The sequence below is a fragment of the Haliaeetus albicilla genome, chromosome 26 (genome assembly GCF_947461875.1).
Source record: "Haliaeetus albicilla chromosome 26, bHalAlb1.1, whole genome shotgun sequence".
In the NCBI taxonomy this organism is placed as follows: domain Eukaryota; kingdom Metazoa; phylum Chordata; class Aves; order Accipitriformes; family Accipitridae; genus Haliaeetus; species Haliaeetus albicilla.
In genome coordinates this window covers 10,789,867-10,816,141 of record NC_091508.1, presented here as the reverse complement: position 1 = coordinate 10,816,141, position 26,275 = coordinate 10,789,867, and the positions used below count along the sequence as shown (strand labels likewise).

At 46.6% G+C, this 26,275-nt stretch overlaps 1 protein-coding gene across 30 annotated transcripts in view; it reads left to right on the top strand.

Annotated features, from left to right (window-relative positions):
• EXD3 (exonuclease 3'-5' domain containing 3) overlaps positions 1-26,275 on the top strand; it is a 297,113-nt gene that overhangs the window by 170,362 nt on the left and 100,476 nt on the right. For 2 of the 30 annotated variants that reach the window (XM_069770651.1, XM_069770648.1), the window contains one exon: positions 10,913-11,767. The exons of 27 other annotated variants lie outside the window; for them this stretch is intronic. In XM_069770651.1, coding sequence (XP_069626752.1) covers positions 10,913-11,032 — 120 coding nt within the window. In that variant the 3' untranslated portion in view covers positions 11,033-11,767. Of the gene's footprint in view, positions 1-9,649; positions 9,902-10,912; positions 11,768-26,275 lie in introns of those variants that run through there. One more of the 30 variants, XM_069770645.1, reaches the window with a different exon arrangement.

Below are 26,275 nucleotides of genomic sequence, written 5' to 3'. Positions count from 1 at the left end.
CTTCCCTGGATCAGCAGCATTTAGTGGCATTTACTGGAGGGCTCAGATTACCCCAGTGAAAATAATCAGTTATGCAAAGTTACGCTGTTTAGATTGGGTTTCTTCTGTGTGGCCAGTGAGGTGTGAAAGTCAATCTGCTCCATAAACCCTGAGGGCACTTTCTCTGTGCTGATTTGATATGATAGCTTCGGGGTTTGGCTGTTGGGAGAAAGCTGGCCCTGGGTTCGGTTCAGAGGGACACAAACTACAGGTGGTTATGGTGGGACTGGGCTTGGGAGCAACACAGTACACCTAAATCCAGCTGGGGCTCAGCCAGCCACGGCCTGGCAAAGCAAATGGGTTGCCCGAGAGGAGGGTTTGATGTTTGGGTCTTGCTGTGGTTGCAGAGCACTTCGGCCATCTCAGCCGAGCTTCCAACTGAATATTCTTGTTTATGGTTTTATCAGTGCACTTCTCTTCACAGGCTCATCATCGTGGTCCATGCGGTAAACAACAGTGTAATTAGTAAATTCTCATGGTTAGGAGAAGGACTTGCTGTAGCAGGAGTGTTTCATGGTATCCATCTTACACTTTTTTCATGATTATGTTCCTTTTTTCCCTGATGGAACCACAGATATGGAGTTTCAATGCAGAAAAGTCCCTGTGGACCAGCAGCCCTTCCTGAGTCTTCCTGCCTGCCGGCCATGGTTTCCATGCCATTCCTGCACAGAGAGACACAGGCTCGCATCTCCAGTAGGGAGGCTGCAGGTGACCAAGGGGTTCAGGCTGAAACCCTGAACTAACATGCCAGTATGGCACTACACCATCCGTCTAAGATCACACCAATGGCACGTAGTAGCCATCATAAGGGGCTTGCTGGCTGCTTATTGATGTTTATAAGCACTGGAGGATCCCCAGGTAATCAGCCTGAAGGATGGTCCAAGGGCTGCTGTCTTGGCCAGGTAATGCAAAACTGATGTAATGGGAGCAGTACAGAAAAGCAGCACGTGCAAACTTAAATCGGTGTCAATTTATGCTGTCACTGATCTGTGACTTACGACAGTAACATTCATATTCAGCTTTAGGGCCAAAAACAATACTCAGCTGCTTTCTTACTTCTTAATGAAAAATACCTCTTTAGGGTTTCTTTGAAGTCTCCACCCCTGAAAATCCCCACTATATTGTCATCATTGTTACTGTTAACAGCCCCTGCCAGTATCAGGAGCCTTTCCTGACAGATAGCTCTGCAGGGGCTTTGTCCAACGCTTCAATTCAGCCCTATACTATAGACAGTTTTAAATGGCTAATGACGGGCCTCCCAGGGGATTTCTGCCAAACTCTCAAAGACCTCCCAGGTTTAAAAGTGGCAGGGTGTCCTTTTCCTGGGGCCAGCCGCAGGAGGAATGCACACAGTCAGATTCTCCTACCTAAGCTGCATCAGCCTAGTTATTTTTCAGTTGCAAAGGGCCATCCATGCGTATATAGCTGGTTGCTTAGCAGAAGAGAGATAGCTGTGTCAGTAGAGGACATGGAATAAATAGAGGAAAAAGGTTAGGTGGAAAGTATCCCCACCAGTTTGAGGCATTATTGCATTTTAATGTTGAAAAATATCCTTTTTGAAAGTCACGGGAAAATATGAAAGACTTTGAAAAATTAAGCCAGGGTCTGTATCAGACATAGGACAAGGTTCATTCTCCCCTAGTGCATAGTGATGGTACAGTGATATTTATGGGTTACAAATAGGAATGTGAATGATGTCTGAATGAACTGGGCTCCTACATGCCATTTTCAGAGGAGAGGCAGAAAAACACTGGAGGATCACTGAGGGTCTGTTGGAAATGGGACTGGGACTCTTATGCTGTGATTTCATGAGAGTTTTAAGTCGGTGTTGGCGGACACTGCTGCCAGATGAAGCTGTGCCTCTTCTCTCACCTCTCCCCTACCCTGGTGCCTCTCTAAGCCCCCCTTGTCCCAACACAAGTGCTTGTTTAACTGCAGGGCCGCTGGATCAGGGAACTGATCCCACTTGAAACGGACCTGTCAAAACCAGATGGTTAATTTTAACCCAGCTCAGTTCCCCAGTCTGGTTCACTCTGCAGCTGCCCAGATGTGCATCCACACAGGAGGGGGGCAGGAGGACGCTGCCTCTGCTGTGTCAGCATGGGCTTACGCTAGCCAAAGCCCTTGCGAGCCCACAGCTGAAAGAGCTCAGGCCAGCACTTCAACAGCCCTTGTCTGTTCAGTCCCTGCTAAATGAAGAGAATTTGGCTGGTGCTGCGCAGTGTGCTAGGGAGGGGCTCACCGGGATGGGTGGCCTGTCTTCCATGGTTGTCTGGTCTCGGCTCAGGAGATGAAGCCTCAGCCTGTCTCAGCCCTACCCTGTTAATATCCATTAATTTTGGACCCTTCTGGCAGTTCAAAATCTGTTTTGGTTCAAATTTGATCTTCAGCTTTATAAATGAAGTGCGCAGTCAGGTGGGTCCTTATTCCCGTGTAAACAGAAACTGTACCATTTTGATCAGCTTGTAGCCAATGTGCACCTGACCACAGTTGTGCATCGTGGCTGAATACAGTTCACAGCTTCTGAGTGCATTTCTCAATTTATTCATAGTGAAAAGGGCTCTTCTCAGTGATTAGCAAATGAATTTCCCAGAGAATAGGTAAGAATTGGTTCATAGCTTGCACTTGTGCTACCAAATGCAACGAAATCTTTCCTCCTGCTAAAGGAATCAAAATTAATACATTCTCTTCTGTATTAAAATAATTTCTTTTTTTTTTATTGAGGGGAAATCTGCCGTCTCCCAAAATGATGCTGTGTCTTTAACTGGGCTACTGTTGTACAGAGTAGTTGAAGCTTCATTTAGCCTGAATGAAAAACTTGATGCATGTTGCTGAAGAGAGGAAACTCGTGGTGGATGATTTACTCGGAATGCCCTACAGCAAGGAGGTTATAAATGAAGAGGGGAAACACCAAGAGCACTGAGATCTGAACCAGAGGAAATGCACAAAGCCTTGAAGTGACCTTATGTAAATTCCTAATGATGAGACTTAATTGAACCCATTTTTTCCAGGGGTTGTAAAGATCAAAATAACAACAGCCTTGAAATGCAAAGGTCTCTAGATAATGCATATGAATGTGTGGTTGCATACAGCCAAAAACTGCCCCAGGTTTGTGCGACCAGCCTGCCCAGCAGCTGGATACTGGATCCAGTCTTGTTCCAGGAGCTGCGGTGCCCAGGGGCCCCGACTGAGGCAACAGGGCTGCTCAAGGTGCAAAAGCAAAGCCTAGCGTCTAAGTCCTGCCTCCCATCCCTGTGTAGAAGCTGCCTCTGCGTAAATGCTTATTTTAAAGTCTGTGTTTCTGCACTGTGTCCCAGGAAGCCTGGCGTGCCCCGGGAAGCAAACGGCGTGCAGCTGGGAGAGCCGCTTGCGAAATGAGCTCATGTCCTCAGCCTGGCTCCAAGGGGGCGAGTGCCCCATTGCACAGACACGGAAATCCCAGTGAGGAGAAACAGAGCAGCTCTTGAGGGGTCACCGGGCTGTGCTCTTCTCACTGAGGATGGTTCCTGACATGAAATAATGTGGGCATGTGTTCAGCGTGACAGTGTCGGAAACTGATATGGAGACTGTCAAGACCGAATTCCTGTGCTGTTCCTAGAGCTTGAGAGATTTTTTTCCTCTGTGCTTGCGTTCAGCTCTAGGATTCATTCTTCTCTTTCATATTAATGCATTTGTGGTAACATGAAGAAGTATTGATCTGGGGAGAAAAAGCAAGTGGTCACTGCTGTGAAAAATACTTATCACTGATTCTGTGCCTAAATTCTCTGGGCTGGTGTTTTCTAAGGACTTGCAGAGTTAGGTACCCACATGCACTGAATGTCTGTGAAACACCAGCTGCCAAAGTCTCCTGAGTTTCATTCAAAATACAAGATTAACTGATTTATTTAGATTCATAAACAGCAGTAGGGAGCAGGGAGGCTCTGACCCAATGAGAAACTGTGGATATGGCTGTGAACAGCAGGCTAATGAAGATGAAAAGCCTCCCCTGTCCAGAGTAATCCAAACACAGTCTTACATATGAGTCTGTTGGCCCAAGTGCGCTGTTTGTCTTTTCAGTAATCTGAAGCCAGAGCAGTACCCTGAGATGCAAAGGGGACAGTGACTGTTTGTACGTAGCAGAGGCCAGTTGTGCTGCTGCCTAAACTGAACAGCTTCCCGCGGCGGAGGAGAACTCAGTGGCACGGTGGTGCCACTGCGGCTCTGGGGATGTGCTCCCGTGGGCACAGCCCGGCTTCCCGGCTCCATCAGACCCAAAGAGAGTAAGAAACTCAACGTCTTCCCTTTGGAGGCAAGCTGGAAAACCTTCTCTGTATTTAAAGTTCCCATGGCTGCAGTTTGAATTTGGCACACAGTTGGCCACGGGGTTATCTGAGGTCATGTACTCAAATAGTTGTAGATAAAACAAGGGCCTGTTTGGATTGGAAATCTCCAGAGGGCTTTTCCTTTGCGCGCGGGTAATGATATTGCAAGAGGACATGAGCCAAAATAAAGATTCAGCTCCGTATGCAGTAGCTCAGTAAAATAAAATGAGCAATGGGAAAAAAAAAAGAAGAAAAGAAAAGAGAGAGGGGAAAAAAAGAGACTATTTTCATTACGTTATTTTCTGAACTTGCTGTTGGGATGGAGGAATTACAGCCAAGGAGAGGGAGTCCTGCAGCGAGACGCCATCCAGGACTGGGCTCACCGCGCTGCTCTTCCAGGAAACTCCCTGTCACTGCAGAAAGCTGCCACTTTTCAGCTGTGCTTACCTGTCCATGGGGTCAGCCAGTGCATCCGCTGCAGTGCAGGTCCCCATGCCGCAGAGCCAGTGGCAGGGTGCAGGGGATACTGCCGGGTGGCTTCTCAGGCTGCAGCTCTGGCCACCTCAGGCCTCACAGCTCCGGCTCCTCTGCTGAAGAGGCTTGTTTCCAAAAATCACTACCAGTTGGGGCCGTTATAAAGAGGGAGAAGTTAATGGGTTTTGGAAGTTAAAGAGGGAATAAGATTCTATTGGGCTCATTCACAGGCCCTTGGGCTTTTATGGGAAACTATTTACTCACCGCTTAATGCAAGACTGCAGAGTAGAGCACATTTGGACAAGAAATGTGATTCAGTACTTTTCCAAGCTGCCATTAGAGAAAAGTGTATGCTTGTAACAACAGCTCTCTTCCTTGCTCACTGCCCGCTAGAATGATCTTCATGGCTTCACAGCCTGTTGTCATGAAAACAGTTGAAATGCAAAAGCAAAATGACAAAGTTGGGAAGAAAATCAGGCCTTTGAGGGCTTTCTGTCTTCCTGTGATGCACTCGGATGCTGCAGTGATAGATGCTGCTATAAAAGCATCACCCAACAGGTAGTGAGAAAGTAAAGATGAGACAGGAATGAGGAGGAGAAGCCGGAGGAAAAGGTGTTCGCCACACTTCACACTGTGCTGCAGCTCAGGGCACTGGGGAAACCAAAATGGGACTTTCCTCTTGGCGATGTGTCTTCCTGCCTGTGGGCCTGATGAAAGCAGACGCGGGCTGCGGTGGTGTGGGCAGTATCGGCTTTGCTGGCCCGGAGGTGCCCATTCTGTTGGAAATCAGTTCTGCTGTGCGTCGGGGAGCAGTGCCACGTCCTGCCCCGTCTCCATTGCTTATACTCTCAGCTCCTGCATAGGGGTGCAGTGTGAGGAATCCCTCTGCCTGCACTTGAAATCCCTGTGGGGTGCAGTTGGGCAAGTCCTGCTGAGCTGCCATGTTTCAGACATGCGTTTCAGACGGTGTTGTGACTGGTGGCACGTTGGCAGTGCCACCTCTGGGCTCTCAGCGGGAGCAGGCTGGTGCCAAGTGGGGAGCTGCTGTTTGAGAAGAGAGCATGTCCTGCACCATGCTGGGTCACCTAGGCATTGCATGGACCTGCTGCATGTGCTTTAGGACTTTCCTCTGAGAATGAGGAACATAGAAACCTTTTACTGTACGAATTTCATTTCTGTGTAGAAGTTATCTGAAGACAGCTTGCAGCTTTGTTATGCTTGTTTATTGTGTTGGTTTTAAGATTGCTTGCTGAGGAACTCCCAGATGTGGCTGTTTTGTTGGTGGCTGTGGACATGAGGAACCCAACTCCCACCAAGTTTAGGGGGATTCGTGTGTCCCTTTCCTCTGAGCTGCTAAGAGGAATTCAGCCTCAGTCAACAAATCTTTATCTACGTCTTCATTAAAGTTCACTCAAGGTGCTCATTGAAGACTTTGGGAGTTTGAAAGGTTGAATTCATCAATTGATTTATTTCTGTCCCCTGTCTGGATGGAAATCACTGGTAAATGTAGGTTTCTGATGCAGATTCTGAAGTTTACATCTTCACAATTCAGTTTCTGCTAATATATGCTTCAAATGTATATTCACATTCTTTCTGTGAAGCCAGTTTGTTAGTAGGGAAGGAGTCATAAAAAGGTCACATATTCATCAGGATTCATTTTTAGAAAGGGAACAAGGCTTGCATGCATGTCTCCTTGGAGCATTGGCCCTGCTTTTCTCCTTATAGGGAGTATTTTAATAATGGTAACACTGTAGTTTTTCAGCTTATGGAGACATGCAGCAATGTTCCCAAAAACCCTTAGTTGCATTCAGTGCCAGCAAGGGGTTTTCTCTCTGTGCATCCTGTGTTTCTACATTGTGTGTGTTACTACAGCCTTTCTGTATCTTGTAGATGTGGTGTTTCTTAATGTTCTTACAGTGTGCTTTTAGTACTTATCTCATGACAAATTGCTAATCAAATACTTTAGGTCTATAGTATTTCATCAAAAACACTTTTGAGCTGCTGGGTTGCTTTCTGAGCACGCATGGACGTACTGGGAAAAAACAATAAGTCCTTACTGACAAGAGAAAGGAAAAACAGGAGGGCTTGGCACTTGTCTGGATCCTTATGATGATATACACACCTGTGTGAAAATGACATTTTCTTCCCAGAAGGCCCGAGTGCAGATCATCTTTAGGTGACCGTTAAAGAGGAGCGATTTGTTACCACCATTCCTGCTGTGGGCTGGTGGGCTGTACGGTTGGGCTGGGTCAGGGCTTGGGTGTATGGTTGCATGCTGTCCACTGGTGTGAAGGGCAGGATCACTTATCCCAGTGCCAGCTGGAAGGGGACAGAGAGTGACTGATGTGTCAGGAAGCACTGGCAGGCAGTACCCTTCCAGCCAAAAGCCAGCCAGGACAAGTCAGTTTGAATTTTTAATTTTTTTTTTTTTTGTAGGAATATGAACTGGCTCCCTAATTTTGTGTTGTGTTAGTGCTTTGTGTCATGTGCCTGCGCTGCCTTTGATCCCAGAGCAGAAGCTTTGCTGCTGGATTTGCTGTATTGTCACACTGCAGCTTGTGTCTTTTGCTTACCTCTCTTGGGCAATAATCCATTTTACAGAACCTCATCTGGGTTTAGCAGGATTGTTATTCTGGCTCAAAAGAAACTCAGGACTTGGCAGAAGAGCCAAGGACCTGGTTTGCAGTGCAGTGGCAAAGCCGGGAGGACGAGGGAGACATTTGTCACCTGAAGGGTCTGTATGATTTAACTGAACACACACATCTGGCAGTTTTATGATGGTGACATTTTGCATTTTTTTCCCCAGTGGTAGAGCAAAATTAATCAGAAATGCTTTGGAATGACAACTGTTTTATAGCAATTGTAGCATGAGTGCAAGAGAAGGCTTGTCATCATGGCAGCCTCGGAGCTAATTTGGTGAGACATTCAACTGCCTTTAAATCTCCACTAGAGGATTTTTGCATTTCTGGTCGTGGGTCACTTGTGCTAATTTGGCATCTCTCTTAGAGCAATTTACATTTTTCTTTCAGCACAAACACTTATCCTCTCTAATAATGAGAACGCTCCTGTGCTTGGTTTTGGGGGTGGTGGTGAAAGTAGTTCAAATCTGAAGAGAGGCAGCTGTTCTCCTTGGCTCACCAGCATGTTTCAGGCATTTGTTGAGCCTACAGAGGAAACACATTCTTAAAGTCTGTGTCAGGAAACCAGCTTCGAAGGCAGAAAAGTCATGTGAATTTTCAGTGTTCCTGTAAGACCTATAATTTGTTGCAGCACTGTGGGTGCTGCAGTTCATTTGTGGTGCATGTTAGTGAAGCCCTCACGGGATTTACACTGCAACACATTTAGCAGATTTTAATCTAATGTTACTGAGTTAAATCAGAAGTTGCTGTATGAGAAGGTAGGGTTGGGACATGTGGTCATTGGTGTGTAGAGACGTACGCCTGATATGAGTTCAGGCCTGTGAGTTTGAGTGTAAACTGGCCAAGAAATGAGCTTTTGTCAATGCAGTACAAGTAAGGCTGTTCCTAAAATAATTTAACGTTAAATGCGTGAAGCAAGCCTCAGATCCTGCCCTGTCCTGTGCATCCCGGAGTTGGAAGAACAGTGAGACAGTTGTGCCTCAACTGCTCGATGCTGGTGAGCTTGAAGGCTCTGGAGAGGTCATTTACCGGTGAGATCGGAAGGATGTTTTATTTGTTGCAGAGCACAAAAGTGCCAAGACCTTCTGAAAGAGGACAGTGGTGCATGAGAGACACTGTAAAGTCCATGAGAGCTCTTGCACAAGCAGAATGCAAAGCAGGGACCAGAGCAGAAGTGTCGAAGAACTAGGCACTGGTGACCCAGCCTCCCTCTGAAGAGACCTGGAGGGGTCATGGCCCTCGGGGTAGATGAACAGGAAGAGAAACGAGGGATTTCTATTAGAAAAGGAGATGGTGGGACTGAACCGGGACAATTGAATAGTCTTTGCAGATTCCCCCTTCTGTGCCAGCAAGTCTTGATTTCAGGTTTAAAGTAAAAAAAATAATTCAGATCAGTTCTTCAAGCCTAGGTAACATTTTTCCAAAACAAAAGTGCAAAACAGCTACTTCCCAGGAGCAGGAGACCTCTGAAAGGGAGATTATTTGTGTGTTGCTTGTCCAAGCAACAATGATTAAAGGTTTCTCAGCAGGCTTGTTCCCTCATTAGAGATTTGAGCCTCTGCTTTGAAGTTCCATCTCCAGCTGGAAACTCACACAAACCTTTGGGCCAGGAGCACTTTTTCCCCTGAAATATTTGATATCAATGCTTTGGTACAAATCTCTAATTTGTGTGCAGCTTCTCCTTTGTGACTCATCTACCTTGGCAGAAGACAGCCAATGACAAACTAGGATTACTGAATGAGGGAAAAATCCACATTGCCCTGGAAAGGTACCTAGGGACCTCAAAATCCTGCCATGAGATAAACTCTCATCACAGCCAGTTTGGGAGATGGAAGTATTTTGCATTACCTCCCCTTTCTTCTCTGTGAATATAGAACCTTTTAACTCTCCTTCATAGCAATGATGGATCGCTGGGAAATACAGAGCATAATCCTTTGTCTTTTTGGAACTAGGGAATGTTTTAAATAAAACTTTGAAAGGCAGCCTCTGCCTGTAGCCCTGCACAGGCTTGGCAGCTCGAGGTCAGGATGCAGATGCAGATGTGAAGGTGACGCTCTGTCCGTTGTGTGCACGTGGTGATGCCAAGGCATGCGGAACAGCTCTGCACACACTTGCTTTGGTGGTCTTTTTCCTCTGTGCTTGGAGCAGTTGTGTGAGTGCATTTGTTTCTTCTTCTCTTGAAAATGCATTCCTAAGGAACCCAGGAGAAACAAGCGGCCTACAAACAAGCTCTGCACTGCTCCTATGCTCCAGTTACCACAGGAGGGACCTGCTGGTGGTGGCTGTGGGCCATGCAGTCCAGTGCACACCTGGACTCTAGATTTCCCTCCTCAGTGTTGGAAGACATTAACACCATTCATGTGTGACCCTGAAACAAAATGCGCTCTCGCTGCTGCGGCTGTGGTATCCTAGCTGGGCCTGGTGGGCTGAGATGGATGCTGGATAGCTGAATGTTACTTTGCAGGGCTGCTTGGTAAAGGCTTTCAGAAAGCATTTCCATGGAAGAAAGTCCTGTCTCATCGTCTCCCCCCCACCCCCAGTCATAAGCATCTTTGTGTAGCCCTTCCCTGTTGCTGTTTTCCCATGGCAAGAAGTGCCTAGTTCAGAAAGCATCAGCCCCAAGTCCTTTGATCTTTTCTTTCTCAAGAGAAAAAAGATTAAAAAGAGACAAGAAGTTAAGGATTTGTGAGGGGGGACGGAACATGAATAGCAAATTCTGCTGCAGAGGTCACCTCCCCCCAGCTTTCTTCCTGTGTGATCAGGAGGAGGGAAGGGTGCGGAGCCGGTCTGTTGGGGGATCCAGGGAGGAGGGAAGTAAATTGGGGGCAGAGGAGTGGGGGTGGAGTGGTGAAGCCCTTCAAAAGGAACAATGCTTGCAAGCTCCTGCATTGTTAGGCGGTCCTTTGCAGAGAGTGCCATGAATACAGGTTATAAATTCTTTGGCCATTGAGAGAGCTCTCCAAACCTGACTCCATCCTGCACTAAACCAGGCCTGAGCCCTATCAGTTGCATAGCAATGAATTCATTTACATCTGGATAGTTAATCTCCAATTCACTTGACAGTTTATCTCACCCTTGGAAGAGCCAGCAGTGCCTGCTCTATTGTGTTGAAGCCAGTCTATGATCATCAGCTAGGCTAGTGCCTCTTTTTTGTGCACAGCAAAGATAAGAGGGGTGGCTGTTGATATCTACCTTATGAAACACGCAGTTATCACCCCAAGCTGCTTGATTCTGTGGTACTTTCACTTAACATCCTCCCCATCTTTACCCTTTGCCTCTTCAGTGTGGAAATGCCATATCCCTCCCTTGGTTATTGTCGCAGTACAACTGAAGTACTGCTTTTCTAATATGAACGGTTTTAAGTGAACGATTTACACAATCCAGAGCTATTTAGTTTGTACTCATTTCCTGAGGTCTCCTAATTCTGCACTGATTTTTATCTCTGGATATTTTGCACAGATCCCCCAAGGAGGAAGTACTGCTTTTGTTCCAGCGTGGCTCAGCAGAGCATCTTCCAGGGGGATGCCAAGGACAGTGACTGCAGCTGCATCGCAGGGGGCTGTGAGAAGCCTAGGATGACCCACAGGGATGGGAGAGGCATCATTCACCCAAACTCCAGCAAAAGGAGGCGAGCCTAATTGTGAGCCAAGGCCTTCTGAGTAGCACTGATTTGGCCCAATGTGACTGGAGAAATAATTACAGTAATGCATATCTAAATGGGCAGTGATGTGGAGAGAGAGCTCGTTGCTTTTGGGCTGTGTGGGCATGTGGAGGTGAGAACACAGCCTGTTCTGGCAGGTCGACTAACATTCTGTTCGTGTTAGGAAAGTGGATCAGGAAAGGAGACCTTGGGGGTCAGAGGACAAAGTTAAGTGTGAGAATTCCGTGATGTGTTCATATTTTTAAGTCTCCAACTTTAATTTCCTGCAGTCAGTATTTGTATGTATTTGATGTGGTTTGGACATGATCTGTAGAAGGGCCACTCTAATTAAAATATCCCTCTTCTTTTATCTAGAGTGGCTGCAAATCTTTAACTGGTCCTTTTGTTTCCTCTAACACACAGTGCATTTAGTTCTGCTCTGGTCACAAGAATTATGTCTGAAAGGCTGTCTGAAAGGTTTAGTGTGATTAACACTAACCAGTGAAAAATAGTGAGGCAAAGTAAAAAATTATGTGAATTTAAAAACTAATAATAAGTTGAGGCAGGAAAGCAACTTTGGCTTTTTCTTTAAGTACTAAAGAATCTTTTGTTTGTCTGCAACCAGGAAAGTAAAAAATGTTTCCTTTTCTAATAAAAGCTCAAACTGTCACTGAGTCACAGCAGTCCGGCACCTGAAACTGAAAGTAGAGCTCCAACTCTCCCAAGAATGCTTTTCTCTCCCTCTCACCTTACCTCTCCTTGGGAGGACCTGTAGCATGAAGGTCACAGGAGAAATTATTTACTGAAGAGCAGCTTCAGACTGCGTGAGCAGTACGTCTCAAACAGGAGTGTGACTGCATTTCTTGTTTGTGACCTCTAATTGAAATTGGTTTAATATTGGAAGATTTAGCTCAGCAATGTGGCCATCACTGTCGCTGATCTTCCTTCAGCATGAGACTCCAGTCTGTGCTGGAGTCTATCTGGATAGACTGTCTATCCAGACGATGCTAGTTGGGCGTATCTTTGAGTCACTTTTGCTTCCTTTCCACATTGTTCTTAGGAAGCTGGTGAGCAGCCAGCAAACCACCAGCTTAGACCAGCCTGCAATATCTTCTGGGTGTGAAACATAATGGGGTCGATATTGAGTTCTTGAGGAACTCTGCTAGTAGCATTGTAATAGTAATATGGTGAATGCAGTACAAGCACAGGGCAAAAGGCAGATGCCTACCCCACAGAATTTATTCTGTAAGTATAAAGACGGAGACAGAAGGGAGAGCATGAGGAGACAGGTCTGGTCAGCAAGATGCAGAGGTCCTGACAATCCTGAGATGATGAGGATGTGAAAATACTTCTCTTACAGCAAGAGGCAGTTGAATGTCGCGATAAGATATGAATGGACCAGAAGTGAAACTGGCCCCTCAACACTGAATGAGAAGTGATGGGTGTGAACGGGAGAGGCCAGTAAAGCAGCTGATGCTGGGTTTGAGAGTGAGAGGAAGGGCAGGGACAGAGCAGAGAGGGGCAAGCGGCCGTGGCATGGGTTGAGAATGGTCATTGCGGTAACCCTGCAGTGAATGTGAGTGGGACAAAATGGCATTTGCTGAGACTGGAGGAAAAGATGCCGCAGGGGTTGCGAGGAGGTGGTGAAAGCCTTGCAGGACCTCCTGGTCAAAGTGCCTGCGCAGGCAGGGGCAGCTCGCAACCCTGCACCAGCTCATGGCAGAAAAGCCACAGCCAACAGATAGTCAGCTTGCTGTTGTCCAGAAAATGGAAATTTTGGTGTGTGTTTAGGAAAGGGAAAGTGTAGTCTCAGAATGACATACTGCAAAGATCCCCCAGGTGTGGGAGGAGCTGGGGTACCCCGTGGGAGGACTGTCAGCTAACCTGGGACCGCACTGACACCACAGAGAGTTTTTTCCCATGCTTGGTGTTACCCAGTGGTAATGTGAGTAACAGCTGTAGCTCCGTCAGGGTTGAGAAATGCCTTTATCCTGTCTCTATTCCAAGCCACAGGACCCCCTGCCCTCGGGACCAGGGTCGGAGTTCACTAACAATGTCTCGGGAGCTGTCTCCTTGCAGCCGGCTCAGGAATACTGTTCACCAGCCTCTGCTGTGTGTGTGGAGCGGCTTCTGCTCCTGAGGGGTGGAGGCAAGCAGGGAGGGAGACCTCCTCAGGAAGGAGGTTGGGGAATTTGGGATGGGGGAGTGGAAAGATGTGCTGTGGCATTGCCACCACCTTGTACAGGCAGGATGGGTGAGAGGCAGGGATGTGAGGCTGAAAGGGGGACTCGGGGAGATGGAGGCAGCTCCATGAGCTTGTTCTGATCTCCTTCAGCCTCTCATGGTGGCCTGTCCAGGGACAGATGATGAAGCTCCACCCTCACCCATGGCTGTCTGTGGCATGGCCTGAAACACATCCTCTCCTCACCTGGAGCTATGAGCCCTCTCAGTGTTTCTGAGCACCTCTGGAGGAAAGCATGTGCTTTGGAGAGTGTTATTCCCTGAGTTGTTACTTCAGATATCCTCTTGGTTGAAGCAGCAGTGCTCTCTGGAGCACTGGTTTGGACATAGAAATGTGGTCCAAACCACAGGAGTCCTTTCTTAGGCTGTGTCTGGGTCTGAGAGACCATGGTGTCTCGTGAGCATGGTGCTCACCATCAGCCAAGCACCTGAAGATGACTGTATTCCTGTCTTGATGACCACGGGGCTGAGTGTCTCCTTTGTCTTTGCAGTGTGTGGACATGCATTTTTAGTTGCTTAATAGTAACATTTTTCTTTACCAACACAATTTTCGAATTCCATTTATTCCTCAGTTTTTCTTTTCTCGGGATGTTGCCGTGAAACATGCAGGTCCAGGAGACTGAAGGTTGTTTCTAGCGTCAGCTTGTAGCAATTCAGCCACGATGCACAATGGACTGCTGTCTGTGGGGACTGCAGCTCGCCAGCGTGTTCGAAGGAGAGAGTTTTGTGTCCATCGCCAGGGTAATTCCTCATCCTCGGGAGGAAGGTCATTTCCGTTTGGGTGTCATAGTCATTATAGGAGTATAAGTCATTATAGGAGTATAACAATGTTTTAGAAGCATGTGTTGGTATTCTGGAGATGTCCTCCAGAACAGAAACCTCCCCCAGCTTTGTCTTCTCGCTCATCCCTGGCAGCCGAGGATGAGCATGGCTCTGCCTCTCCCTGGTGAAGCCATCCTGGCTGTGACAGTGTGCGCTGAGCCGTGCTCCCCACTCACCCTGGGTAACGCGCCATGTGCACACTCAGCACCGTGGACCAGCCCACTGCGTCCCAGCTGCACTTTGTTTTCCCCCACTGTTTCAATTCTGCTGTTACTCAATAAATGCAGTTCAGGCCATGGTATGCCCTGTGGGTGTTGCCATGCTGGCCGCTGGAGGCCAGGTGCTGGCTGTAGTTGGAAGCATCAAGGCAGGAGGAGATTTACATAAGAGGACACAAAGTGGAACTTGCCCTTTTACAGTGCGTTGATATGTTCTTTAAAAAGGACCGTTTTACCCCTGATTGGCTCATTTCCCGTTCTTTGCTTTACCTGACGTTATGGTGCCATGGTTCTCCTGCTGCTGGAAACCCTGGTTGTGTTTCCTCTTCTGAGCCACCAGTGGAGATGGCAGAGTCCTTGCAAAGTTTAAGCTGTTGCTATTAGCAGCTATTGGCATTTCTTTTTTTCTGCTTCATGTGAAATCAGCCGTTTTATCTCAAGGTGGGAAGAGTTTGGGACTGGCCACCTGCTGGGGAATGGCACACAGAAGTAATGTGATTAATCACTGCAATAACTCAGGTACCAACATGGTGCATCTTCTGACCCTTGGGGTCATTAGCCCAGGTTTTAATGTCATTTTGGTGTGTGATAGCAGAACAAGGACTTATCCAAGCAAAATTATGTTATTAACCTTAAAATCTATGGGGAGATTCAGTGTTTGGTAAATAAATTAATGGATGTGAAAAAGCAACATCCTGTTTCAAAGCATGAAAAAGACTTGGTTTTCCTAGAGAAACGAGACAGGGTTGTGGTTTTTTATGTTTCTTTTTTGTGCTCAAGTGGAAGAGTAAGGAATCATTCCTTCCTGTGGAATTAATCCTGCTCTGCCTTCACAACTCCTCGTCTAAGTGTTTAAACGCCTTTTTATTGTTCCTTGGTGTAAGAGCAAATTGCTGTTTCTTGTGTTAGTGTCTAGTGACCCACAGCCATCTTTCCACATGAAAGATGTCTTCTATCTTTCTTATCTGGTCTGTGGTTTTTGTTTTTTAAAATAGCCTAATACAACTTTATTTTATTGTACTTCTGTGTACATGTTTAAATAAAAATAAATTATAATAAATAGCATTAATATAAATATTATGGTTAAGATTTAAACTGAACAAAATTAGGATGTTCAAAGCTGTATTTTCCATAGAAACTAATGAAGCCCCTTTCTGCCTCACTTTATGGCAGTCTGTAAAGCAGGACACCAGGCACATTATGCACATGGGATGTGGACAGGACAGGGGGGACTGCATTTGGCACATTTGGCATTTGCTCATTTGAAATTTCAATCATAACATCTCGCTAACTTGGTTGTTCACATCTAAGTTCTTTGCATTTTTTTTTTTTAATTAAAAAACCAGTTCTTTTATTTCTTACTCCACTGAATCTGAGTTTGCATGCAGGCTTGGTAAGCACAGAAGAGTCAGTTCTCAACACGGAGAGCAGAGCTGTCACTGTTTGTAAATGGCATTTCCTTGTGCAAGTACAGGGATCAGTGTCTCACTCAGGACTCTCCGCACTGAGTCCAAAGGTTTGGGTCATGTTGGTTTCATAAGCGGGTTTAGAATTTACACTTGCACCCAGGATGCTTCTGGAAAATGCCTTGATTAGCCGATGATCATCACATTTTCATGCTCAGCTATCTGAAAAACAGCCCTATGGGACTACATGAAATCCTTGCGTTTGGGTGGTGTTTGTCGGTGTCTGGGTACGGGAATTGCTGCTGAATTTACTCCTGGAAAACCTTGGGGCATGCTGGATTGTGCTTCCGCCAGGCTGTGGGGCAGAAGTCCTCTCTTCTGCCACCTCCCTCACAGAGATGGCAACTTTCTGTGAATTTCTGTTATCTTCCATGACGAAAGCCAGATGAGTAATTGCTGCTGCTTATACTATTGAACTTTCGTAAAGAAATTCTCCACTGGGTTAAGAACAAGCATGACACATCTCAACCCAAAGGAATGGAGGCGGGGGAGTGGTAACTTATAAGCCATGAAAAACAAGAGCTCTAAATGGAAAATGGCTTCACACCATAACACTTGGCACTCGCCCTTCCACGCTTCAACCTGCGTCGTTGGTGCAGCCAAGAGAAAATGGGGAGCGAGTTTATGCCTTCAGCAATTACAGTAATTACCCCTCCACTAGTGCCAGATGCAGCCTGCCATGCTGTTTGCGTGATGGCAGATTCGGTGAGCAGACCATTATAAAACAGCATCTTTTTGCTCTGGCCAGAGGGCACCCGGCCCCAGGTGATCTGCAGATGGGAATTAACCACTTGGGCAGTTTTGGGGAGCGCTGGAGGCCAAGGCTGGTGAAGGGCAGCACTTCACTCAAGGGGCTTCAGACCCCACCAGTGCTGAGTGAAGCTCTTGGCTACTCTTTGGTGGCTCTCTGAGTTTTGGGGAGTTCCTGCCTGTTTTCAGAGAGCAGCAGACATGAGGAGAGAGCTGCCAGGGGCACTGGGTGTGCTGACAGAGCCGTTGCCATTCATGGAGCCTCCTCAGCGCTGCCCTGGAGATGGCTCCCCAGCGTTGGCTGGGTGGTGGCTGGGTCTTCCTTGGGGGTGGCAGTGGAAGGAGATGAAGACGTGAGCTGTTGTCCCACCAGGACCCCATCCCACCAGGACCCTGTCCCCATGCCACAAAGCGCTGCAGTCTCAAAGTCACCGTAGGACTCCATTCACACGTCCTTGCTGGTGGTGGTGGCGGTAATGTCATACAATTTTCCCACAAAGCCCCCAGTTCACCCTGACCTCCCTGTTAGACTGTTATTTCTGCGTGTTTCCCCACAGAGCTCAAAGGGCCACAGTACCCTGGGGGGGCAGAGGGGCTCTTGGCCCTGCATCAGGCAGAGGGAGGTGCCACCCAGGTGAGGGTGGCAGGTCCTTCAGCCACCACGCTGGGGCCAAAATGGCAGACAAGGGACGGCAGCACCACAGGAGGTGGCAGTGTGGGGGAATGCCCCCCATGCAGGCTGGGAAGGGTTAACGAGAGGGGCTGCTGGGCCAGGGGTTATTTTGCGGCTTTGCTGCGTCTCTGAGAGCAGTACCTGTGACCTCCCTGTGTGCCAGAAGTGGGGGCTAGAGGCAGTATTTAAACCTCAGAGGAGTATATAAAAAGTGTTTTCTTCTTGAACTAAAGCAAAAAACAAAGAGCTTGTTTCAGTGCTCGCCTCCTCTTTCAAACTGGATGGGATCCTGGATTTTTTAAAAGAAAACAAAGCATATTTCAAATACAGGCTTGCTTAGTCTTTTTTTTTTTTTCCTTCCAGTTGCTTTCTGTTTGCTGACAGAGATTTCGAGGCCCTGGGGAAGGTACATCTGCCAATGATGATCTCGGCTCTTCGTGAAGCCCAGGCTCTGTGTGGGGAAGCTCTGCCGCTCCTCGCTGCCACTCATTCCTAACCCAGAGTGGGCTGAGCCGCTGTGACAGGGTCCTGGTACCGCTTCCCCCTGGATAAGAGTGTCATCTGGGCCAGCATAGGGAAAAAGGGCTTTAGGTTGGACGTACAAACCCTAATCTGCTGTCCCAAAATCCTGTCTCATGTGGCAGCTCCAGATGTTCTGGACAGATGTGATGCCACCTTCAGTTAAAGACTCAGACAATTCTTGATAGTTGTGGACACCTGCCTTTGCATGCTTTTGACTACTTGGCTGGAAGAGCCCACTTTTACTCCTGGAGAAACCGAGGCAGTGAGATGATCCATCTCATGGCCTGTGGGAATGTTGGTGGCAAAGCCCCAGTTTCTGGAGGTAGACCTCCAGGACACACCAGCTGAAGAAGTGATGTGTTAGAGCCCTGTCGTGGTGTTAGTTTGACATTAACCGCTAGACAAGAACCTTGACAACCGGCAGAAGCCAGAACCTTAGCAGTACCCTCCTGTGCCTTATCAGAGGAAAATAAATCTTGACTGATTAGCTTTTTAAATGAGAATTCTCAGCAAATAAATGAGCTGCCTGCACAGTGATAATAGGCTGCTTGGAAAGTGAGTCTGCAGAGTGTATACACGGCTGGAAGTCATCAAAACCATCTTATCCTGTGGAGTTTCCTGTGCTGAACTTGTATTTACAGTATCAGACAGAAAAAGGAATTTTTCTATGGATATTTTCTGATAATTATTTTTAGCCAAGCAGCAGCATAATTGGGGCCTGTCTGCGTAGGGCTGGGGCATCTTTGCTAGCTGCGGAGACTTGACCTCCTTCTCTCCATCCCTTTCTTACTATTTGATGCGTCTTGCTCCAGTTTAAATCTGTGTGCTGAGGTTTGACGGACCCTGAACATCCCATGAAGAGTTTGCCAGTGGTCCTACAGGACCTTTGGTGAGGAGGATAAGCTTACACCAGGAGGTGAGCACACCACTTCTGCCCTCGTCCTGTCCTCGTGGCTGCCATGGTGTGCAAGAGAAAGACAGCTGGGAAGAATGCAAGTCCTTACACTAAGCAAAGCTGCTGACTATTTCTTGTTGTGATTTAGAAGCATTGTCGGTTTTATCCACCAACTATTTTTTTGCTTATTTTAACAAGTTCTCCTAAATAATCCTGACATTCAGTCACTAGTTATAAGCTGGACTAAAAACAACCTTTCAGAGAATGATCATAAATACTTGACTGTAGTTCACCACGCAGTTCATTTCCCCCATTCTTCGCCTCTCCTTCTTTTCCTGTGATCATCTCATCCATAAAGATTCTTTTGTACGGTTTCTGCTAAAAGTCAGTGCTGGATAATTGGCCAATTTCCTGCACGCTGGCAGTTTTGTGGATTCATTGTGCTTGCGCTCCTCTCCCTCGCTGTGTGTCAAGATCATCTCTACTGGTGCAGAGTGGTAGCTAGACCCAGCCGCGGCTGCAGGTCAGCTCTTGAAGAGCACCGTGCAAAAGCCAGAGCTTCGAGCACGGTGTGCTGGGGACCCTGCCATTGTAACAACCTCCTGCAGTAGGCAAGGAAACGTGGTCTTCTGAGGGATGCTGAGACCATACTTCGGAGGGAGCATTAGAAAAAAGTCTCGAGGCGATTCAGATCAGATTGCTGGGCCCAGTGTTAGGTAACCATGGAAAAAATGCAAATTGAACTTGAAGCCCAATCTTCCAATTGTTTGTGTGTGTGAAATCTCTTGGCATTTCACATCTCCTCTCTGAAAAGCTGGTATTTTTAAATTTATGACAGATTATTTTTGATGCTGGAGGCCTTAAAACTGTTCTAACATGAACCCAAGCTATTCTGCTATCTTAAAAAAATGAAGTCTTAAATGAGAACTGAAACTTACTCAACTATATACTTCAATTACAGTACAGCAGAGCACTTTAACATGTGCATGGAAAGAAGCCTGGGAAGAAGGGAAACAAACCTGAAAATGGATCAGAAACTGGAGCTTTTCAGAGGCACTACACTGGTTACCCCTCTCTGGAGCTGTACTCTGGAGAAATCAGCTTTGCATGCAAAGCCATCACCATCCAGCTGCAAAACCCAGCTGAAATGTAAACTTCTCTAAAGTGTTCATGAGCAGCTTGCATCTGTGTCTGTGTCTGATTAGCTAGAATTGCGCAATGGCGGTCGGTTGTTTTGCCAGTTCTTCCTTCTTTACCTTGACCCATGGTTTCACTCATTTGCACGTTGTTTTGTCTTTGGCTTGAGACCATCATCCTCTGTGTAGGTTCAGCAGCAGACACAGTGAGAGCCTGGCTTTGTGGGTCTCCAGATAGCAGAAGGATAGAAATGCTGAATGATGTTTCTGATTCCTGTGGACAGCCATCATGCCGACGACAGCGAGACAGCTCACCTGGAGTCAGGGAGGATGAACTCAGGACTGGAGGTGGTCATGAGCCCAGGCTTTCTGTAATAGGATTTTCATGATGATTTGCTTCCCCTGTCATGTTTTTTCAAATTCCTCACAAGCCATACTTTTCACAGTCTGGATTTTCTCTCATGAATTTCTCAAGGGGCTATCTGCAGGGGAAACTATTTCTCACCATAACAAACAACCAAAGCCTTCATCATTAAAAAATAAAGCACTAACATGGTCCTACAATGGACCCCTTTGTCAAGTCACATCTGTTTAGATCACCAGAAATTATAGGCCTTTACTTTTGAAAGTAACTTTCTTTTATCAAAATAGGAAAGAGGACTGCAAAGCATTCAGAAAAAATCTGCATGAAAGCTAAGGCATGTGACAGTAGTACTCTGTTTTACATAGAAAAGTCAAATTGCCTGTATATACAAATACTGGACTTAACGCTCTTCTAGCTGAAGGTACGGATGGCTCCATAGCACAGGTTGCTACTGTGCTAGTGTAAAACCAGTGTGAAAAAAAAATCTGACCTGCTGGACAGAAAAACTTTTACTTCAGAGCTAATACAGATTACCTTGGTTTTAGCCCTAAAGTTTAAAATCTGTTTCCCAGAAGTTGTCTGCCAGTAATTGCCAAATTGCAGAGCAAGAGGATTCACATGGGGAATGATGTAAAATACTATGTGAGGTGTATTTGGTCATTTGAATTAAATAATCCGCAGACATTTGCCCCCAAGTAATACAAGTGCCTGCACACCCAGAGAAAGCTCGAAGTGCTGCTATACTTGTGCTAGGCCAATATACAGTTACCCAGAGGTCTTGCAGATAGGGTATGCTGATGCTGCGGCAGGAATAGCTGCCCAGAAACCTGCTGCCTAAGGCCCTGCTCTTGCCTTTGCCAGCGATGCTTCTCTTTCCCTTTCCAACACGAACCACTTTTCTGCAGGCAAGAACCTGGTAACCACCATCGCGGCAGCAAGGCATCCCATCTCATCCTTGGCACTGGCCCAGATAAAGCCTCTCTTTTGGAAAGCGGCCACCTTCCTCTGATACAAGGGCAAGATTTTGCAAGGCAGCAAGCCTTAGGACAGTGGACGTAAGTCAGCTCTCACTGGATTGTAAAAGTTCCCCAGATGCTTTTGAAAATACAAAATATTTGGGCTGAATTCATCGAGTTTGAATTCCAGTAGGTCTCTGAACCAGGGCTGTGGGGAAAGCCCAGAGGCACCGAGGTTTGGGGGATGCAGATGAGCTTGGTATGAGCCGTGGTGCTTAGGAAAGTGACCTACGTGGGTCTGAGTTCTTAAGATAGAAGTATTTTGTGAAAAATCTTGCTCTCTGCCTGAGGTCACATCAGTCTTGCTGCTGGCCATAGTGGGGCAAGGAACAAATCTGCTGGTTTCTGTTGGGCGAGTTGAGACACAAACTGTGCTCACCCTGTTTCACCGACAGCTCTTAAGAAACACAGAAAGTTTCACTAGCAGTGACTGAAACGTCCTCAGTCTTGTTTCTGACATGAAGCTGGAAATAAACTCTAAATTTGCCTGTACTCGGAACTGAAGACCCTGTGTTCATGTTAGGTGTTTTCCCTAGATAAAAGAGGGGAAAAAAGGAGGCAAATCTGTCTCGATGGAACTTTTTTTCCTCTTGGAAAGTCCTTCAAAGCCTTTTCAGGGGCACTATCAGTGGAGATGAATTACAGATCATTCCTGTGCATCCAATAAAGGGAATGGTTGTAGAAATTCCTCTAATTACGTATAATTAATTGGTTTTGAAATGAAATTATCTGGAATTTCAGTGAGTGACTCTGAGAAGGATTACTGGCTGAGAAGGAGGAGTAGCCTGTTGGAATGAGATAGATACATGGAAGTAATTATGGCAATAGTTAGCTTTAAGAATTATGATACTAGAATAAATGAGGCCAGTTTAGGTCAATGCATGCAGAGTTTTCCATTTAACTCCTGCGCTGCAGGTACTGTGTTCTGGCAGCTCTGGAGTGACAGGAGTCCGTTCAGCATCCTTGAGGGAAAAGGCTAAACGGCGTGTGCTGAGGCAAGGCTGGAAGACATCAATTTTCTGTATTTTTAATGTTAAATGATACAAGCAGAACTCTACTTGCCTGTCCTTTCCCCAAGCATTTGATTCTGTCAGGTGGTTTAATTCATTCATAAATGCTCTCTGGACTGCACAGTCATGCCAAATATGCAACTGTCTGGGTAAAGAGGTACAAACAAGGTGTGCCTGATTCCTGCATGCAGTTACTTTAACAAGTGCAAACACGCACTAGGAATTTGAATACACGCATGAACAGACATCCAGATTAACAAAGAATTTCTGAATGCAGAGACCTGATTTGAGCAACAAGTCATGGCATCTGTACATGTAAATTGCGTGTGCCATTGCACATGAATTTCAAAACTCTATTTCTAAGGAATATAGGTATTTCTATGTATTAGACCACAAAGCTTATCTGAGTTCCCCTTTTGAACCATAGTGATGAGATCACTGGAAAAAGAGTTACTCACTGTTCATCACCCTTCCTCATTTTGAATGCCCATGTGTTAAACATCATACAGTGCTTGGTTCAGAGCTTGGATATCTAGGAAAAACAAGACCCAGAGATGGAGATGACAGAACAAGGGAACTCACAACCTGTGGAGCCATCTCTTACATGCCAACCACAAAGAGATGGGAAAAATACAGAATCCAGCTCCTGAGCTCCAGGAGCCTCTAGCCTCAAGGGATGGAGGTCATCAGTCTGAGAAGGACACTTATTCTTCTTCATGTCACCTGGACCCTTGCCACTGTAAGCAGCAGCAGCAGGATAAAGCCTTAAAATGATGAAATGATGAAAGCAGCGGAGAGCTGTCTAATAATGTCCGTGCTCACCAGCCTCCATTCATTCAGTCCCCTTGCGGTTCTGCCCTCTTTTTGGGTTGTTGCGTTTCAGACGGTATCAGTACGTGCATCTTTCCTCATGCTCTTCCTTTGTAGACAGAGGGAAACAAAAGTACATTGACCTCTGTGGGCTACCAGAACCTGAGCACTTGCTGGTGGCCAGCCTTGAGCTGTCTGGCTACAAACTCATCTGTCACAGGAAGCATCGGTGCTTACTGCTTTCAGATGCACTTTAAAAATACCTGCAAAGCCACACTGGCCCCTGTCACACTGTCACAAGGATGGACAGTCTGAGGCCACTGAGAGCCCGGTCCTTGCTGTGTGTTTCCCATTCAGCTGTTGTTTGAGTTCCGAGGTGGTTGCATTTAGCGTCAGTGTTGTCTCTGCTCCTCTTCTCTAGCAGGAGTCACCTTTTCAGTTATTACTGTGCTCTTCTGAAGAGGAAATGCTGTTGCCTTTTTTAGAGCTTTTAAAGAATCATATTTTTCAAAATAACTTTTAGAAACCTACCTTGGAAAATTATGTTTAATGAGCAGGTGCTCACCGCCACCAGGCAGCTGAAGCAATGGAAAAAAGGCAAACTACATTTAGCTACTTAAAGTATGCAAAAAAAGATTGAAAAAAGACATGGGGCGCAAATAATTTGTCTTTTTGCAAGGTTACATGCAACACAAACAAGTTCACTGAATTGGTTTACCACATCAGTCAACAAACAGCTGTGTCAGCAGAAACATGGAAGCAGTGTGTGCTGGGCTGGGTGGAAGAACACCCTGAGCTGACAAAAAAGGGGATGAAGACTGACATGGACCTGAGCCTTCAGAGAGCAGAGTACCCTTGGGGGCAGAACCAGTAGTTTCTTCACTATTCCCTTTTTCCTTGTCACTTTGCTCATGTAGAAGCAGCCTGGGGACACTGGATGTGACCCTACTGTAGCTAAACTGCGTGGCAGGTATATGAATGCATCTGGTTTTATATTTTCTTGGGGTTTTTTTGCATGCATTTATGGATGTTCTTTCTATCTTTAAAGCCCCCCTTCACTTTCAGTCCACTGTGAGCACAGGTATCAGTGCAGACTGTGGCACTGTGACAAAGTGTAAGTGCTGCAGTCCCCCCCGCCCTTGCTACAGTGACACTCAGTTTGCAACGTGTTACGTTGATTGGTGTATGGAGAGCATCCCTCCTGCACCCGTGGCCAGGGTGGCACATGAGCGGATGGGAGCAGGGTCATATGCACATCGTGTTTTGGGGATTGTCTTTCTCCTTCTGCTCTTGAAGTGCTGTACAGCTCTTGCTACCATAAGTGCAGGGCAGGGTAAAATCTCCGTAGGGCTGACAAGCCTATATAGCATTAAACCAATGCTGAGGACCAGTCACCGCTAGCAGAACCGCAGGGGAGAGGAGCTACTGTTGCCCAGAAGTGTATTGTGGCTACCTGCAAGTGACAGCTCTATAGGGCTTGTCGGGGTGAGTGGGACACCAACGAGAGTGCAACAGGTAGTCAGTGCTTGACAGATGGACGGGACTCGCTTCCCTTCCACTCCACCACAGCACGCAGCCAGGGTTTCTCAAGAGGTTTCTTGCACCTCCTTGGTGTTTTGGCAATGAGCACAGGGGCTGAGCAGCCCACCTAGTTTGTGCAGGTAGTTGTGATGTTTGTTATATTTTCTGGAGGTTTCCCATCTTTTCTTTGGAGATGACTGACTGTTTGTCATAGCACGTGTCTGGCCTGACACCAGCGCAGCACTTGTTTGGTATGAGCTGTTGGGTCTCCTGTGCTTGTCACAGAGCCATCAGCCCTACCTGGAGGGGAGATGAAGCTGGGTGCCGCTGGGAGCGAGAGTGGTGCAAGGTGCTGCTGCGCACCACGGGGTCCTGCTTCTCCCCAGGCTGTGCATGATGCTCTGGTGGGCTCCATCCAGGTGGGACATCGGTGAGCTTCAGCCATGCAGGAAGATTTATATGAGTTAGAAACCTGTGTCTTCCCAAGGCAGCAAAGCTGTGAGCCTCAGCCAGATGCAGAGTGTGCTGAGCTGTGACGGTGAGACATGCAACACCTTTTGAAGGATTTTGGATGGTCTCTGACAGGTCACCCTCTGCACCAGCAGCCCAGCCAATTCTGAAAAAAAAATAAATCTTGTTTTGTTCTTATTAACTCCATCAGAACTCATAAAAAAAAAATCTTGTCCTCAGAACCAGTAGCCAAATTTCTGCCTATTTACGTCTCATGTTGGAGACTGGGTAATTTGGGGAGATTAGGGCAGTAAACAGAGTTGTAAACAGAATAAACCTGGATAGCATTGCAAAGGGCAGCCCTGTTAAATGTTGTTCTTAGTGTAATTTGTGTGTGGTTTCATTTAGTTTATAAAGTCGGTGCAGCGATTGGATACGCTGGATGAGATAATTGGAAAATGCCTTACTCACCAGGATGTCTTCAAGGTTTAACTTTAAGCTTAAATTCACTTATAGTTCCAGCCAAACACATAGGCCTGGGTTTTAAGTCTGTGTGTAAATCAGGGCTGTTTCTCTAGCACAGGAGAATTAACGTTTTGGTGCCCTGGCTAGGTGTGCAGGAGGGATCCTGCCTGCACCGGTCAGGCTGGGATTCAGCAGACCCTCCTGGCAGCGCTGCGCATGGAAGCTGCCACAGCTATGAAGTAATGGTTTGGTTCTCAGGCTATTTTTGAAGCTAGAAATGTGAGTGTAACCAACGCTTCAGCATTTTCCCACACCTTTCATGTGACACAGGACTGTGCCCAGTCATAGGACTCTGTCCCTAGGACTTAAAAATTGTCACAGTTTCACTTCCCTCATGGGGTTTTTTCCTTCCATTCTGGAGGCAGCAGAGTTGGTTCCCTTTACTGCCTCGATAGCTGCCCCCGGGAACTGCCTGGTACAGCTCCTTTCCAAAAAATTACTTTCTTTGGGAGATTCTCACCGATTTTGAACTGGTTTTGCAGGCAGATAGTGCCCTTTTCAGTCTCACACTGGCTGTTCTGTATCTTGAAACACAGAACCAACTCTTAGGGCAGAAAAAGGAACTTTACAGGTTGTTTTATACATAATTTCCACCTTAATGCAGTTAAGATCAACATTTAAAAACAATCAACTGTACAGCAAGTCACATCTTTATAATGAAATGGTTAAAGAAAACCAAACCCCAGCTATTGCATGCAACCCTTGCCCATCCACAGCTTTAGGATGGATTGCTACCTGGTCCTTTTCAAGTCTTGTCCCCTGT